The sequence below is a fragment of the Triplophysa dalaica genome, chromosome 13, assembly GCF_015846415.1.
Source record: "Triplophysa dalaica isolate WHDGS20190420 chromosome 13, ASM1584641v1, whole genome shotgun sequence".
Lineage (NCBI taxonomy): Eukaryota > Metazoa > Chordata > Actinopteri > Cypriniformes > Nemacheilidae > Triplophysa > Triplophysa dalaica.
The window spans coordinates 21,771,768-21,788,587 of NC_079554.1; the positions used below are offsets into that span (position 1 = coordinate 21,771,768).

The following is a 16,820-nucleotide window of genomic DNA, read 5'->3' on the forward strand; positions in this document are numbered from 1 at the left end:
CCCAACACCGTGGTATAATGAACACACTCAGACTCTAAAAAAAGCATCCCGTAAAATGGAGCGCAACTTTAAGAAAACGAATTTAGAGGTATTTCGTATAGCATGGAAGGATAGTACTCGAAATTACAGGAATGCAATAAAAACGTCTAGATCCGCCTACTTTTCAACACTAATAGAGGAAAACCATCACAACCCTAGGTTCTTATTTAACACCGTGGCTAAATTAACAAAAAATAAGTCGTCATCGACGTCAGATTCTGATTATCAGCATAACAGTGATGAATTTATGAACTACTTCACAAGTAAAATCCAAGATATAAGAGAAAAAATTATAACAATGCAACCTGTAGTGAAATCCGCTGAACAAACTAACTACAGCACCCCTAAGGAGAAATTGCAATTATTTTCTACAGTAGATCACGATGAACTGTCTAAAATCATTAAATCATCTAAATCATCAACATGCATGCTAGACCCTATACCTACAAAACTACTGAAAGAAATGCTCCCCGAAATTATAGATCCTCTTCTTAGTATTATTAACTCATCTCTGACATTAGGACATGTGCCTAAAGCATTTAAGGTGGCTGTTATAAGGCCTCTTTTAAAAAAAACCAAACTCGACCCCAAAGAACTAGGGAATTACAGGCCTATATCGAATTTACCTTTTATATCTAAAGTTCTGGAAAAAGTAGTTTCAACTCAATTATGCTCCTTCCTCCAAAGGAATGACATTAATGATGAATTCCAGTCTGGATTTCGAGCATGTCACAGTACAGAGACTGCTTTGATCAGAGTTACAAATGATCTGCTTTTAGCGTCTGACCGTGGCTGTATTTCGTTATTGGTGCTGCTAGACCTCAGTGCTGCATTTGACACCATTGACCACAGCATACTTCTACATAGACTCGAAAATTACGTCGGCATTAACGGAATAGCATTGAAATGGTTTAAGTCTTATTTATCCGACCGTTTTCAATTTGTAGCAATAAACAATGAGGTGTCCCGCAAATCACAAGTCCAGTACGGTGTACCACAGGGCTCAGTCTTGGGACCCCTGCTCTTCGCATTATACATGCTACCTCTAGGAGATATAATAAAGCGACACGGAATTAGCTTTCACTGTTATGCTGATGATACTCAACTTTATATTTCCTCGATGCCTCATGAAACCCAGCAGTTTCATCGAATAAAGGATTGCATAGTTGACTTAAAAATGTGGATGAGTAACAATTTTTTACTACTAAACTCGGACAAAACAGAAGTGTTACTTACTGGACCGAAAACTGCTATGCGTAACAACCAAGAATACTGCTTAACGATTGACGGTTGCTCCATAAAATCCTCGTCATCAGCTAAGAATCTTGGCGTTGTATTTGACAGTACTCTCTCATTTGAAAGCCATGTCGCAAACACCTGTAAAATTGCATTTTTCCATCTTAAGAATATATCTAAATTACGTCATATGCTGTCACTGTCAGATGCAGAGAAATTAATTCATGCATTCATGACATCAAGACTAGATTACTGTAATGCACTTCTAGGTGGTTGCCCTGCGGGCCTATTACAAAAACTGCAACTGGTTCAAAACGCGGCAGCTCGAGTTCTTACACGTACAAAAAAGTATGAGCATATAACCCCGGTTCTGTCAACCTTGCACTGGTTACCTATAAAGCATCGCATTAACTTTAAGATCTTGCTTATTACCTATAAAGCCCTACATGGTCTAGCGCCGCAGTATTTGAATGAACTTCTATTGTATTACAGACCACCACGTACATTACGCTCTAAGGGGTCCTGTCAGTTGGTAATACCTAGAATTTCAAAATCAAGTGCAGGTGGTAGATCCTTTTCTTATCTAGCGCCTAAACTTTGGAATATTCTTCCCTGCACGGTCCGGGAGGCAGACACACTCTGTCAGTTTAAATCTAGACTAAAGACTCATCTTTTTAATCTTGCATACACTACACCTCCATAATATTAATCCTCAGAGGATTTAGGCTGCATTATTTAGATCAACCGGAACCAGGAACACATCCAACAACAAATGATGTACTTGTTGCATCAAAGAGTGCAGAACAGTACTCTACTCTCAGCCAGTCTTGTCTCTTTGTTCCAAGGTTACCGCAGGATGCAGTTCATGCCCAGACCTGATGGCAGAGCTGAGAATGGGAAGCGGTGACCTGACAAGTGCTAAGAGGATAGAGCTGGATAAAGGACGCGACAACTTTGTTTTTTTCTACAACATTTCAAATGCTATTAGATTGTTAATGATAATCTTTAATTTTTATATTTTTATTAAGCCTTGTTGTGCAAGCACTGATGAGCTTGTGCAGAGGCAGCAGCTTTTGCCAGAGGGGAACTGGAATCCCCTGGTTGGGCCTGGGTTCCCCTGAGGTTTTTTTTCTCGATGGGAGTTTTGGGTTCCTCACCACCGTTTGCATATTGTTTTGCACTATCTGCCTGGCCGGGGGGGCTGCTTTAGAATTCATACTTGTATTAAATGTGTCTCATGTACAGCTGCTTTGTAACAATGAAAATTGTAAAAAGCGCTATATAAATAAAGTTGAGTTGAGTTGAGTTGAGTATTTTATGATCTACAGTATCGAACGCAGCACTAAGGTCAAGCAGGACTAGGAGTGAGATGTTACCTTCATCAGATGCTATAAGGAGTTCATTTGTTATTTTAACGAGCGCAGTGCTATGATGCCGTCTAAAGCCTGACTGGTATTTGTTGTGTATGTCATTATTTTGTAAGAAAGAGCATAACTGGGTGGCGCTACTTTTTCTAATATTTTAGACAAGTATGGGAGATTTGAAATCGGTCTAAACCTTCCAAGTTCATTGGGGTCTAAGATAGCTTTTTTGATGAGAGGCTTAATGATGGCAGGCTTAAAGGGTCCTGTAATGTATTTCAGTTTCCACTTTCTCTCTCTCTCTCTCTCTCTCTCTCTCTCTGCCCTGACAATGAGACGATGAGAACATATTCTCCCCCATGACACAAAGATGCCAGATGATGTGTGGCCAACATGACTTTTACGATTAATGATAGACTTTAACCTGGAACACTACGACAGAAAAAAGCACATGAGAGGATATCGTCGTCTCTCAGAGGAACGACAGAAACGTCTCATTTAAGCTGAAGAAGTTTTTCCCAGCGTTAGACAGTATGTTCTCTTGTGTCACCTCTTACCGGCCGGCTGGGCCAAACCAGAAATGAGAGAGAAATCATAAACGAAGCCAAAAGAGAATGTTAGTGTTGTTATTTAAAGGGACTATAACTGCCTAAAGATGAATTGCATCATGACTGTGGGTTACGTATTTTACATCCCTGTCCAAATCTGAAAGGACAGACGCGATGTGTATTGTGTGTTTGAGTGTCAGCAATTCTTTCCTCAACGTTTTATCAGCTGTTCTGAAGAATTAATATATACCATCGAATGTCTGATGTAAAAATAACAGCAGTATCTAAATCAAAAGCCTGTTTTGACTTCACACTGACGCTGTACTTAATGACGCCAACAACAAATCTTTTCATTGACAAGGTTTCGTCTGACAAATGAGTTTTCAATCTTCTCAGGCCACAGAACAGACACACTCAGCTTTTTCTTAGACGTCCCTCGAATTCTGAGATGTAATTGTGGGTTCCAATAAAGACCTTTTCCATCTGTTATTTTGACCCTAAAGAGACGATCCTCACATCATTCAACAGACATCGAAGAAGAAATACGACGAACATCTCAAACTGTTTCTCTCCATGTTAGTTATTGTGAAGAAAATGCAATCCTGTTTATCCAGATCTAGTGTTTTTCTTTTTTCATGAAGAGGTAGATTCATTAATTTTGAGTTTGTTTTCTGATGTTTATTATGGGATGCTGTGGCGTGTGAGTGTTGTTTTTCAGCATTGAGAGTTCATGTCAACGCACTCATAAAGCCGGTGATATATTCTGCCGTATGAAACCTTTCGAATCTGGTTTTGGTTACATTCGATGACGAGAAATGTTTGAGGTGATATTGAGATCTTCAATAATATTGACTTTTGATTGCAGACTTGACCAATCCGAGCTCAGTTTGACACATTCTTGACTCTTCTGAAACTCAAACTTCAGTTTTTTTACTCTTTTTCCAAAGAGAAATATATGAGAGACTCATGACACTTAAGCAAAATTTGCTCTCCGTCCAATCTCATTCGGAGGAAATAATTGAGATATTAAAGAGATTTCATCTGTGTTACTTTAAAAGTTTCGAGTTTATCAAGGGCAAGAATCTGAACACACGTTTTTGCCATCAAAGTATTTGTAGATTGAATGCAGAAGGGATTAAAGGATATTTGTACATTTTGACATCAAGAAACAGCCCTGTGCATTCTCAGCGAGTCTTTGATTTGTGTTTATATCTGGAAAACGTCGGATTGTTTTGACAGGATCAAAATGACCCCGTAACACGCCGTCCCAGACAAAGGTTTATCATAATCAGTCAACATTTGATACCTGTTGTGTTTGCATATTAACTTGACGGGCGCCACCGAAATATTTTCCACTGGAAATGTTAGAAGTCAACATAAGACATCATCCGCAGGGTATCTGCTGCTCCTCTCCATAAAATCTCAGTGTATATATACTGGAAATGTGTGATCCATACACTACAGCGTGATGGTATAATGACTAAAACTTGCCTCGGGCAGTGTTTGCAATTCTAATCCCGAATACATTTATCATTTGAAATCCTCAAATCAGACCGTTTGTCATTGAAAAAACGAATTCAACCTCATCCAGCTATTCCACATCAATAAAATGAAGATTCAAGTAAGCCATTTGGAAGTTGATTTTCTGAGAAAACGTACGCTCAGACGCTTCTGTGACACTCTGACCTCCAGATCTGTCTCAGTTTCTTTATGCAAGTCGATGGGATTGTTGCACATGTTTGTGATTCAGCAGTCTCGTCGTCTGTGAGATTATTCTGTCATAAGGATGGATTGACTTCTTTCATTTATTTCAGTTTGACCTACAACAGCAGTCAAACTTTCCATTACAGTGTTCACGACAGCCACATTAATCTCAACAATAACAATGGAATTAAAATAGTTATGTATAATTACCAGCGATTCAAATACACTTTTTTTATTAATTTCATGCTGTTTATTACTATGTAAGGTATTATACATCAAAAGGCAAGCTACAACAATATCTTGGATTAATATAAGACAAACTATACTACTTAACTACTTAAACTACTTAAGATTCTATTGAACGTCAGAATCAGACACATCTGTGCTTTTCTTGAGCAAATTATGAAGGAAAGTAAAGTACCTACACTGTTCCTCGGCTAACTCAAGGGTTCTCTGAGAAATCAAATCCCATCTAGACATTTTAACAGTCATAATAATAACTAAAGCTTAAATAGGAACGACAGAACTAAAGCTTGTTTTCACATTGCATGCGAATCTTCTGACTATGTGATGCATCATCATAATGAATGGAGATTGTTTTTGTTTAAATATATGAAGAGTTTGGTTCCAAAATGAGCTACATTTTTCAAACATCATGTTTTTTTAATGTATTATTTGATCGTGTTTGTATTTTGTTTTATTGTGCAAGAGTTGAGTTTTTTTAGTAATTGTGGCTTAAATCAAAACAAACCAACTGCAGCTTGATTGATGTTAATTGGAATGCACAATTAAAAAACATGTTTTTGAGTCATCTCATGTTGGAACCAAACTCTCCATATGTACACGCAGCCACGCACACACAGACATACACAAAACATATTATTCTTGAACACTCATAGTAAGTCTTTGAGAAATATAATTCTCAATAATTCAATCAGTGACTTTAAATATGATTTTTGGTACCCTTTGAGGGTCTGTAAAGTTAGCAAACATCTGACTCATGCATGAATGATTCTGTATGAGCTGTTAGGAGGAGATCTCATCATTCATCTACGTCAGACGGTTCTGTAGTTCCTCTCCAAAGTCAACAGAACTCTGGGGTTTATTCGTCACACTGCTACCGATTTCACTTATATATCTGGCTGTCCCTCTCAGTCCACTGCTGTAAAGTACACTTCAGTGTGGTTTCCACTTCTTCTAGTATTGAGCACAACTGCATTTGATTTATTACGTGCTATTGAGAAAAAACATGCTAAATTACATTAGGAACGTTTTCTTTAAAAACATTAGTATTTCACATGAATCTCTGGTCTGGGAGAACGAATCTAATGAATTCTGCCAAAAGAATTCGTTTTCCAGCTCTATCAGATGCTTTATAGTATAGACATATACCATAGACCACAGCTCCAGCAGACTTTTAGAAAATGTTAATATAACGGTCAGCCCTTTTATTTTATTATATCAAAAGTATAGTATTGTTTGAAGATAGATTAGCATTTGTATTACCATAGTTTTACTACAAAAGTCATGGTTAAACAATGTTTACTGTAATGAGTCAATGGTAATATTAATTGGTTTTAATACAAATAGCACAATAAACTAAGGTTACTATAGTAAAACCATGACTAATTTCAATAAAAGCTTTCATAAAAAAACACAAAGCAACAAAATTGTAACGACGTCGATTACACAAATACTGTTCTTCTGTAAGCAATGTAGTTCTTCAGAAACAATTCAACGAAGTGGTTGCCAAGAAACAACGAGACATGCGATGAGGTCACATTGTGTGTCCTTGTTGTGTTTACAACTAAACACGGCTCAACCATTCAGAACCAGAAGTATAAACCCTTTAAGTTGGTTTTCATTTTATCACGTGATCACGTGTCTTTGTGAGCGTACTCTACTCAGCATAGATTACTAAACAGCAGAACGTTCTCCTTTAAAAGCATAAATCACATACGTCACAAAAATCTTCTTTTATTTTAAGTTAGACTTTTGTTTAAAATTAGACGTTATTTAAAATGACATACGTTTGTGACTTGTAGGTGTGCTAGGCCTATGTTTATTGTATGGACATCAATGTAAAGGGTTTTGAAATGAATACGTTTGACTAATAAAAGGTTTCGATGACAATTTTTGTACTTACATTTTTTACATTTAGGCTATACACACATATCATTAAAGACATAGTTCACATAAAAATAAAAATTCTGTCATTATTTACTCACCCACAGATTGTTCCAAACCTGTATACATTTTTTTGTTCTGCTGAACGCAAAGGAAGATATTTATTAATATGTCAGCAACCAATCAGATCTCATCCCCCATTCACTACCATAGAAGGGAAAATAAATACTATGGGAGTCAATGAGGGATAAGATCAGGTTACTGACATTCTTACAAATATCTTCGAAACCTGTAAAAAATGTGTTCTGCTGAACACAAAGGAAGATATTTGTAAGAATGTCAGCATCCAAACAGATTTTATCCCCCATTCACTACCATAGTAGGGAAAATAAATCCTATGAGAGTCAATGAGGGATAAGATCTGGTTACTGACATTCTCACAAATATCTTCGAAACCTGTAAAAAATGTGTTCTGCCGAACACAAAGGAAGATATTTGTAAGAATGTCAGCATCCAAACAGATCTCATCCCCCATTCACTACCATAGTAGGGAAAATAAATCCTATGAGAGTCAATGAGGGATGAGATCTGGTTACTGACATTCTTACAAATATCTTCCAAACCTGTAAAATATCATTCTTACAGGTTTGGAACAATCTAAGGGTGAGTAAATGCTGACCGAATTTTCATGTTTAAGCCTTTAAGGCACTCAATAGCAAAGCTGAATGCGTTGCTGATATTCTACGTTCATGACGGTGTTCACAAAGTCCCTTATTGTGCCTAATCGCACTTTATTACTACAATTCATGTTCTGCTGATATTCCTGCATCCTTCATCCTCATAGACCTCCATCATGTTTCTGAATGAGACCCAGGCCTTCATAACGACTCTGTAAATGATTACAAGTGGACGTAAAGAGCACTCCGGGATTCTGCACACAAGGATAATCAAGTCATCATAAGGGAACAATTGCCCTCTTAAAGATCCGCTCACCCAATTTTTGCTATAAAATCAGATTATGAAGTCCTGCGAGAAACCTCTTCCCACAATGCACCTGCACGCAGCTGTGCCTACACATCCAGAATTCAAATGATGAACATTAACGCTGGAAAACGACACATGGGAGACCTGGAGGAGGTGAATAATGGCTCTGGAATGACGTGGTATTCCCTGTTGTTCCAGCTTGTGTTTAAAAAACAATTTATCTGCAATCAGCGGATAAAATCAAACAGGTGCTTGATGGGATGTAATTACAGCTGAATCACATCATCTCTTTGACTCCATTTATTTTTGACGGATGACTGTTTTCATGCTGAACTCGAAATAATTCCACAGGGACCGTGACGGATAGTCCATTATGAACCTTTTGACAGATCGAGTTTGGTAAACTCTCTTCAGCTGTCATGATGAAGGCGCTCACATCTACAGTATGTGTTACTCTGGACATTTATGCAGATCCTTTTATCTTGCCTGAGATTGAACCCCTGACCTTTGAGTTCCTAACACAATGATCAACCAATCGAGCAACAGAAAATAAATTTCAGGCCTCATTGACGAAGTTCAGCGTGAGTTTAAAAGCAAAGTTTAATAGGAAATTTCAATATGGTTGCTATGGAGTACTGGGTGGTTGCCAGGGCATTTCTTGTTGTTTTTAGGAAGTCAAACTCTTAACAAACGCAAGTCTTGCCAAACTTCAAGATGTCGATCACATATTGTCATCTCACAAGAGTAAACACAAACAATCATATGGATCTTCTTATGAGCCACTTGGATCAGTTGTTTATTAACTGTAGATATAAAATGTGTTTTTTTATCTCATCCAATCATTTTCACGACAAACACTGCAAAATTATTCCAAAGACATAGATAGACATTAAATTCAATAGTGAAAGTATTAATAAAAACAGTTTATTCGAATCCAAAGTCTTAAATTGGCATCATCCATCAGCAGATGAATAACTATCATACTCATAATAAACACCCATTCATATGAAAATATGTTTTTTTTCTTTAATTTTCTGTTGTTTTATTCCCAATCTGTTTGATGACAATCATGACTGAGTTTATGAGTCTTAACTAGATAAATACATTTAATAGCTCATATAGAGTCTCTTCAGGCAGATTTTAATGGCCCGTGGCGTAGAATAGTTTAGATAATGATTTATCCATCATTATTGCATTATCAAGCATCACTTTCATTCTAATTTAAATCACTGAAATTGGAGTATATTAAAGCCAAACTGCATAATTTAATAAAATTGCTGCCCTGCTTCATTTAAAACGTGTTATGAGAAGAGTGTGAGTTGGCGATCAGGTTTATTTGGAAGAAATATACACATATTTTGCCCTGCGATGGGTTGGCACTCCATCCCGGGTGTATCCTGCCTTGATGCCCGATGACTCCTGAGATAGGCACAGGCTCCCCGTGACCCGAGGTAGTTCAGATAAGCGGTAGAAAATGGAATGGAATGGAATACACATATTTTCAAACATAATGTGAATGAAAAACTTATTTTATAGATGGTTTTATAGCTCTTTTAAAAACTGGAACAACATGGTGGTTGGCACCAACACAACATTAAAATGTTACCTGAAAGACATATAAAAACACAACCCAACACATTCTCACCTGGTGAAGTTTATCCCATTTCATGGATTTCTCGCATCTCTGCACTTTTCACAACCAGAGGCTGCACAAGGTTGGGACATCTTGGAAAACTTATTGAGAGTGATGACAGCAACCAAAATGTTGACCATCCAAGATAGCAGACACAACAACATGTCTGGGGTGACCAAATGTGGCTTATACTCTAACGCTCAAAATAATCAAACAAATTAAGTCATTTAAACTCTTTTTTTAAGTTATACTTACTTACTTACTTTTAAAAGTTCCTAAAACACTTTTTACTTTTGAGTTAAGTATAATGATTATTTTGATTAACTTGTAGTTCTGACTAAAATTTAATTTTTTCCTCGTCAATTTACTTAATTTAAACACGTTACTCGAACACAATTGGTAGAGAAGGATCTCCAATTCCCAGCATGCTTTGCGTCAGATTGCATTACGAGAGTACATTTTAAAATATTGTTTTTCAGTAAAGTAAAAGATTTTTTAGTGTTTAATGTTCACTTATCTTAGATATTCAGAAGAGTTTGACATATGTTCTAGTTTTGTGGTTTGAAGAGGCTACATGTTACCTGTAACATGTGTTATAAGGACTGCGCTAATGCCAGTTTTGAGATCATTCTCTTCTTGCTCATTTTGGGTTGAAGTCAAGGTGTTTGATTGATTTATGTTTAGATTAAGAAATATGTAAAATAATGAACTGAAAAATTGAGTTTAATTAACTTGAAAATGTTCTGTCTATTTAATGTCATGAGAAGGATGAATGACAGATGAAAAAAAGAAACTTTCTCCCAACAGGTAGTGGTTTAGCTTTTGTTGAATTCAGTAACTTTAAATTGGCACCTACTGTATTATTTCTCCTGTATGACATATCACTTATTGCTCCCTAAACTCTTCGTAAGTCGCTTTGGATAAAAGCATCAGCTAAATGACTAAATGTAAATGTAATGCAATATTTGAGTAACACTTAATGAGACTTTAATTTAAAATGAATCAAAATCTGAAAGTTCTGCTTGCCTGAACCAAGAACCTCTAAAGCTCAAAAAAGTTGATGCATAATCTTTAGTTATTAACAACTAAGGACACACTTCTGCAATATACACTTGACTCTTCTTTGTAGTTTGGTTTAAAATAAACGTCCGCATTTACGGTGTTCAGGCAATATGCTAAAGTACATGTTCCTTCTTTTGAAAGCATTCGAAAGCATTTGCTGAATGAAGAAATGTGAAAGTAAAATTTAGTTCCCATCACATCTTCAGTTTCTGCAGATGGTTCCCCAAAATCAAAATGTTATCTCAGTTAATTTATTATCTTCCACATGCTTGGGTGATTCTGTAAATGCTATCACACGTCCCAGATGTTCTAGCACATGGACTATTCCTGCAGGTCTGATAAATGGAATATCCAATACAGAAAGAAGAAATGAACCTCTAGTGATTTCATTCAGACTGGAGGATGAACATCACCCTGACGTATCAAAACATCTTCAACATAAGAACAAAGAACTCCTATAAAACACTCATCTACATTCAGTCTAGCCTCTTTATTAAAGGAGCTGAAACAATATAAATCCATCCATCCATCCATCCATTTTCTACCGCTTATCCGGGGCCGGGTCGCGGGGGCAGCAGTCTAAGCAGGGATGCCCAGACTTCCCTCTCCCTAGCCACTTCCTCCAGCTCTTCCGGGGGGACACCGAGGCGTTCCCAGGCCAGCCGGGAGACATAGTCCCTTCAGCGTGTCCTAGGTCTTCCCCGGGGTCTTCTCCCGGTGGGACATGCCCGGAACACCTTACCGGGAAGGCGTCCAGGGGGCATCCGGAAAAGATGCCCGAGCCACCTCAGCTGGCCCCTCTCGATGTGGAGGAGCAGCGGATCTACTCTGAGCTCCTCCCGAGTGACCGAGCTTCTCACCCTGTCTCTAAGGGATCGCCCGGCCACCCTGCGGAGAAAGCTCATTTCGGCCGCCTGTATCCGGGATCTTGTCCTTTCGGTCATGACCCACAGCTCATGACCATAGGTGAGAGTAGGAACGTAGATTGACCGGTAAATCGAGAGCTTCGCTTTGCGGCTCAGCTCCTTCTTCACCACGACAGACCGGTACAGCGACTGCATTACTGCAGAAGCTGCACCGATCCGTCTGTCAATCTCCCGCTCCATCCTTCCCTCACTCGTGAACAAGACCCCCAGATACTTGAACTCCTCCACTTGAGGCAGGAACTCTCCACCTACCTGAAGTGAGCAAGCCACCCTTTTCCGGCTGAGAACCATGGCCTCAGATTTGGAGGTGCTGATTCTCATCCCAGCCGCTTCACACTCGGCTGCAAACCGTCCCAGTGCATGCTGAAGGTCCTGGTCTGATGGGGCCAGCACGATGACATCATCCGCAAAGAGCAGAGATGCAATCGTGTGGTCACCAAACCCGACGCCCTCCGGCCCCTGGCTGCGCCTAGAAATTCTGTCCATAAAAATTATGAACAGAACCGGCGACAAAGGGCAGCCCTGCCGGAGTCCAACATGCACCGGAAACAAGTCTGACTTACTGCCGGCAATGCGAACCAAGCTCCTGCTCCGGTCGTACAGGGACCGGATGGCCCTTAGCAAAGGGTCCCGAATCCCATACTCCCGGAGCACCCTCCACAAGATGCTGCGAGGGACACAGTCGAATGCCTTCTCCAAATCCACAAAACACATGTGGATTGGTTGGGCAAACTCCCATGAACCCTCCAGCACCCTGAAGAGGGTATAGAGCTGGTCCAGTGTTCCACGACCGGGACGGAAACCACACTGTTCCTCCTGAATCCGAGGTTCTACTATCGGCCGGATTCTCCTCTCCAGTACCCTGGCATAGACTTTCCCGGGGAGGCTGAGAAGTGTGATCCCCCGGTAATTGGAGCACACCCTCCGGTCCCCCTTCTTAAAAAGGGTTATTTTATTATATTGTTATTTTAACAATATAAATGCTTTAACAAAAATATATGAACTGCACATCTTGTTGTAAAATTGTAAATACATTTAAAAAAAGAAATCAAAATGATTCCTGAATTTTTAAAGCCCAGTGTTTATTTATTCAACGCTGGTAGACCCCGATTGAATTATGACTGTTAGTTTATGTTTCTATTTTTATTGCATTGTATTTTAGAAGTGGAGGAAATGACTGCACCGAGGAATGATTGAAGAGACGAGCATGGTTTCATTGGAATAATGTGCACAACACCACAAATGTGTATTCAGAAAGTAAACAGAAACGAATTTGATTTCCTGTTGACTTTGCTTATGTCAGTTGGATGATTAATTATAAAACAAACCTCATCTGCCAGTACGATCCGTTCCTTGAGTGCTTCAAAATATTCCCTAACTTATTCTTTTAATGGGGTAGTTCATGTAAAACATGTTTAAATGATTGTTAAAATGTCTGTGAGGAAGCTTAAGATAGCTCTGACACCTGAACTTTGGCAACAGTTTCTTAAAAAAAGCGCCTTCCATGTCCAAAGCTTTTTTGGTTACATTCATTTTTAAGCGGCTTTTGGCAAGTACATACAAAAGCGTTCCTTATGATAGTTTTGTTATAAATATTAATTGTTTTTCAGAACATGTACATGAGCAAGTGAAGTCACCTGCGACTTTATGTTTCAAACAGAGATGTCGCTAGAGAGGCAAAAGAATTTGTCCTGTTGTGTAATGGCCTTACAGCTGATGATGTCACATCCAAACGAAAATGTCTGCAAATCTGAATCACTCGAAATCTCAAATGTTGCGTCGTGCACGCTGACTCTACGAGATCTCTTACTACAGTACAACACAAGTTTCTGCAGACAAGCAGTGAAACTAATTGGTGCGGTTGGACCCCCTTCCGTTGCGCAGACGGTCATGGTTGCCAGATATCTTCTATTCTTTCCATGAACTCATGTTTGGCCTTTCCATCAATGCAGATTTTTAACTCTGCAAATAAATGCTGTAAAAAGAAGAGAAACGTTTTCTTTGTCCTCTGACGGAATCCGTTCGTGCTAAAAAGCTCTCTGCAGGAGTGCCTTCACGCGGCCTGGGATTTCCATCTAATCTCGCCATTTATTACATAAACTCATCCTCATGTTGGCGGTTTTAGGGATGGATCGTTTTAGCTGGGTCATGAGATGCTCAACAAAAATATTGAAGATACGAATTCCATCATGCATGTAACTTCAAATCCTTGGACGAAAGGAGCTGCGGAAACCCTCCAAAAAAGACAAAATATCTTTGCGTGAGGAAATCATTCTACACGGGAATTCAAAGAAAAGGATGGTATCATCTTTGGTTTTCAATTTGCGACCTGTTAAGTACATCAGGATGTGCATCTTCTCAACCTATGGGATGAACAGGATACCCCACTCTCCCTCTCTATCTCATGATGTTGTTTAATACTACACGCTCACCAACTCTCCCCGATCATGTGTTTTATATTTTGACATAAAGGTCATGTCCCTTCTTCTAAAGCATTCCTCTGAAGGGCACGTCTGGACCGACTTCAAAGCCGAGAGCAGCACACTGTCCCAGCATCAGATTCTGATTCATACCTTTCAAAGGAAATTTCTGACCAGCGCTGCTGACGGTCAACAGTTATGAGGCGTTCCTTTAAATCACAGAAATGATCCGCTGAACGTGGACACATTCTCTGTGCGTCTGAAGCAAATTAAACAAGGCCTGTTGTGCAACGCTTCTGGCCACAGATCAACGGAGCTCCTCACAGAAGCTTTCCGTCCGTCTTGAAGCCAATCCTCTTGGGCGAAAGGCCTTTTTATAAAGATGAGATTAATATTGGTAATATGAACTGGAGCTCTGGGTTTGCGTCGACCACAGCGATTGAAAATGAGCGGCAGATGAATTTGCCTCTAATCTGATGAAATGACATATAACGGATCGACCAAATGAAACGAATGAGCACTGTTGGATAAAATCAAGCTGCGTTTATCGCAACAAATGATATCAAAGTTATATTTGCACATCCTCACTGGCATCGCGTCCGGGTCTTAACTATTCGAACAAGAGAAACTGCACGAAGAATTCAATTTTCAGTAGTTTTATTGAAAAATGCCTCCTCTGTTTCAGAAATAAATAAGAAAATAAGGCTGTGGAATTAATTCACAATGTGCAGCGATGAACATAAGCCAGCAAATACTACATCTATAGTCTTGCACGCAAATGCCAGCTGCATTCGATACTGATAAACAACAATTACAACAACTATATTCTGGATTAAAAAAGGAAACCAACAACTACAAAATGAAAAAAAAAACATAGTAAATACACACCACAGACATGCAATTCCACCTTGGGTAAAATCAGCTGTGCGGTGAAATCAAACATTCATCTGTTATGAGCAATATTTGATTTACAATACTGTGATGAGGAGCAGATGATAAGAAAACACGAGAGACATGAATAACTAATGTGAGTGTGTGTGCGACATAAAGGATGATTTGTGCTGGAAGAGGCGATGATGATGATGATGATCTTTGGAAACCCTTCAATGTTAATAAATTATCAAACACCTGTCACCTGCACGCCATTCGGACAAATATTCAGCGCGGTTTTACAAGCAATGGAGTACAAGACGTGAAGCTTTGAGGTTGGATTATGATTATTCGGTAAACTGTAAAGGCCACTGGAACGTCAACAAACAAACGACTTCAGCCAATCAACGTCCCCTTCATCCGGAGTGTGGCTGTGACCTCCTGCGCCGCTCCTGAGGGGAAATCTCGAAATCTTCTTCGGGTATCGTGTCTACGCGTTCGGCTTCCGGTGGAAACTGTTCTGCTTGGAAATACGGCAGCGACCAATCGCGTGTCAGCGTGCAAGCAAAATATGACTGAGGTGAGGGTAGATCATACAGCGGGGTCCGGGTCCGAGACCACCAATTCATTTTTTGAGAGGGGGGGCTAGTTTGCATTGCTGTTTATAGTAACAGCACCCTGAAATTAAGGTTCAACTAAAAAATAAAATGGGTATTTGGTATGTCATCGTGAAAAAACAAAACATTCTCTGGCTTTATTTAAAATAATCTTACATACTTTTCCCAAAATCATGCAACATACTGTATTTTTTCAGATTTTCAATGCCGTCTCAGACTTTGTGGACCCCACCGCATGTCTAAAACACTGATCACTATAAGAAACATCTGTCTATCAATGCTAAATGATATTATATGGTGAAATTCTTCTACACAACGTTAACAGGAGAACTAGAAAGAAGAATTCCACCTCGATTCAATTGCTATATGAATCCTCAATGACCTCACTGAAACATGAATGTTAGCTCATGGAAACATCACACACAGACAGAAGGAAACGGTTCAGGGTCGGGCGTATAAAACACACGTGGTTTGGCCTTGAGCAGCAGTCTGTGAGATCACTAAAGGCACGTTTGGTCAGCAAGCAGAAGAACACACGCACAAGCTCACTACAAAGGGTTAAACTATAGGCTTTAGTGGACTAGGGTTTCATTTACTACAATGCAAGATTAGTTTATTTACAGATAATCAGAAACCGCAGAGTTAACATGCTAAATGCCTTGCGGGTTCCACCCGGTTAGTATTTGTGGTGGTTGCCGGCGGGTTTTATTCATGCGGTGTCCGGTGGACTGTGGCTGGTTTGCTTGTGGTGGCTGTCGTTGGTGATGCCCTTGGCTGTGAGTTGTTGTTAGTACCATCTCTTTTCGTTTGGTTCGGCTTTGTTTGTTTTCATTCGGTTGTGTTGCTTTATTCGTCTCCGTGGAGGTTATCCGCACAGAGCCCAATAACGTGTGACTTTCTCGGGATTTCAAAGTGTAAGCAGCACAGGTGCTTTAGAAAGTTTATGAACCTGGAACGGGTTAAACAGGAGGGGTTAGAAATCACAGACGCCTTTCTCTGCCGGAAAATCATAGAACGAAAACCCGGTTACGATGTGCCTTTTAACAATAACTGCACAAATTTATTTAAATGATATATAAAGATATGATCAGGCTGGAAATTCAGTGCAAAGCGACAAAATATTGTCCAATCGGATCGCGCAAAATGTTTAACCAATGAGTGTACGGCACAATGCGATACAAACAAACGGCAGACGTTTGTTGTGGTCACAGTTTGGAATGATAATGCCAAACCCAGTTAGGACACGGAGCACATATTTCCTACATAAAAATTGAACCGCACATTCTCATATCA

General features: G+C 39.3%; 1 protein-coding gene across 5 annotated transcripts in view; it reads right to left on the minus strand.

Annotated features, from left to right (window-relative positions):
• Nucleotides 1-14,680: 14,680 nt before the first annotated feature.
• Nucleotides 14,681-16,820, minus strand: part of col12a1b (collagen, type XII, alpha 1b) — a 55,146-nt gene continuing 53,006 nt past the window's right edge. For 4 of the 5 annotated variants that reach the window (XM_056764147.1, XM_056764149.1, XM_056764148.1 and 1 more), the window contains one exon: nt 14,681-15,430. In XM_056764147.1, the coding sequence (XP_056620125.1) occupies nt 15,327-15,430 (104 nt within the window). In that variant the 3' untranslated portion in view covers nt 14,681-15,326. Of the gene's footprint in view, nt 16,477-16,820 lie in introns of all 5 variants that reach the window. The other variant, XM_056764150.1, reaches the window with a different exon arrangement.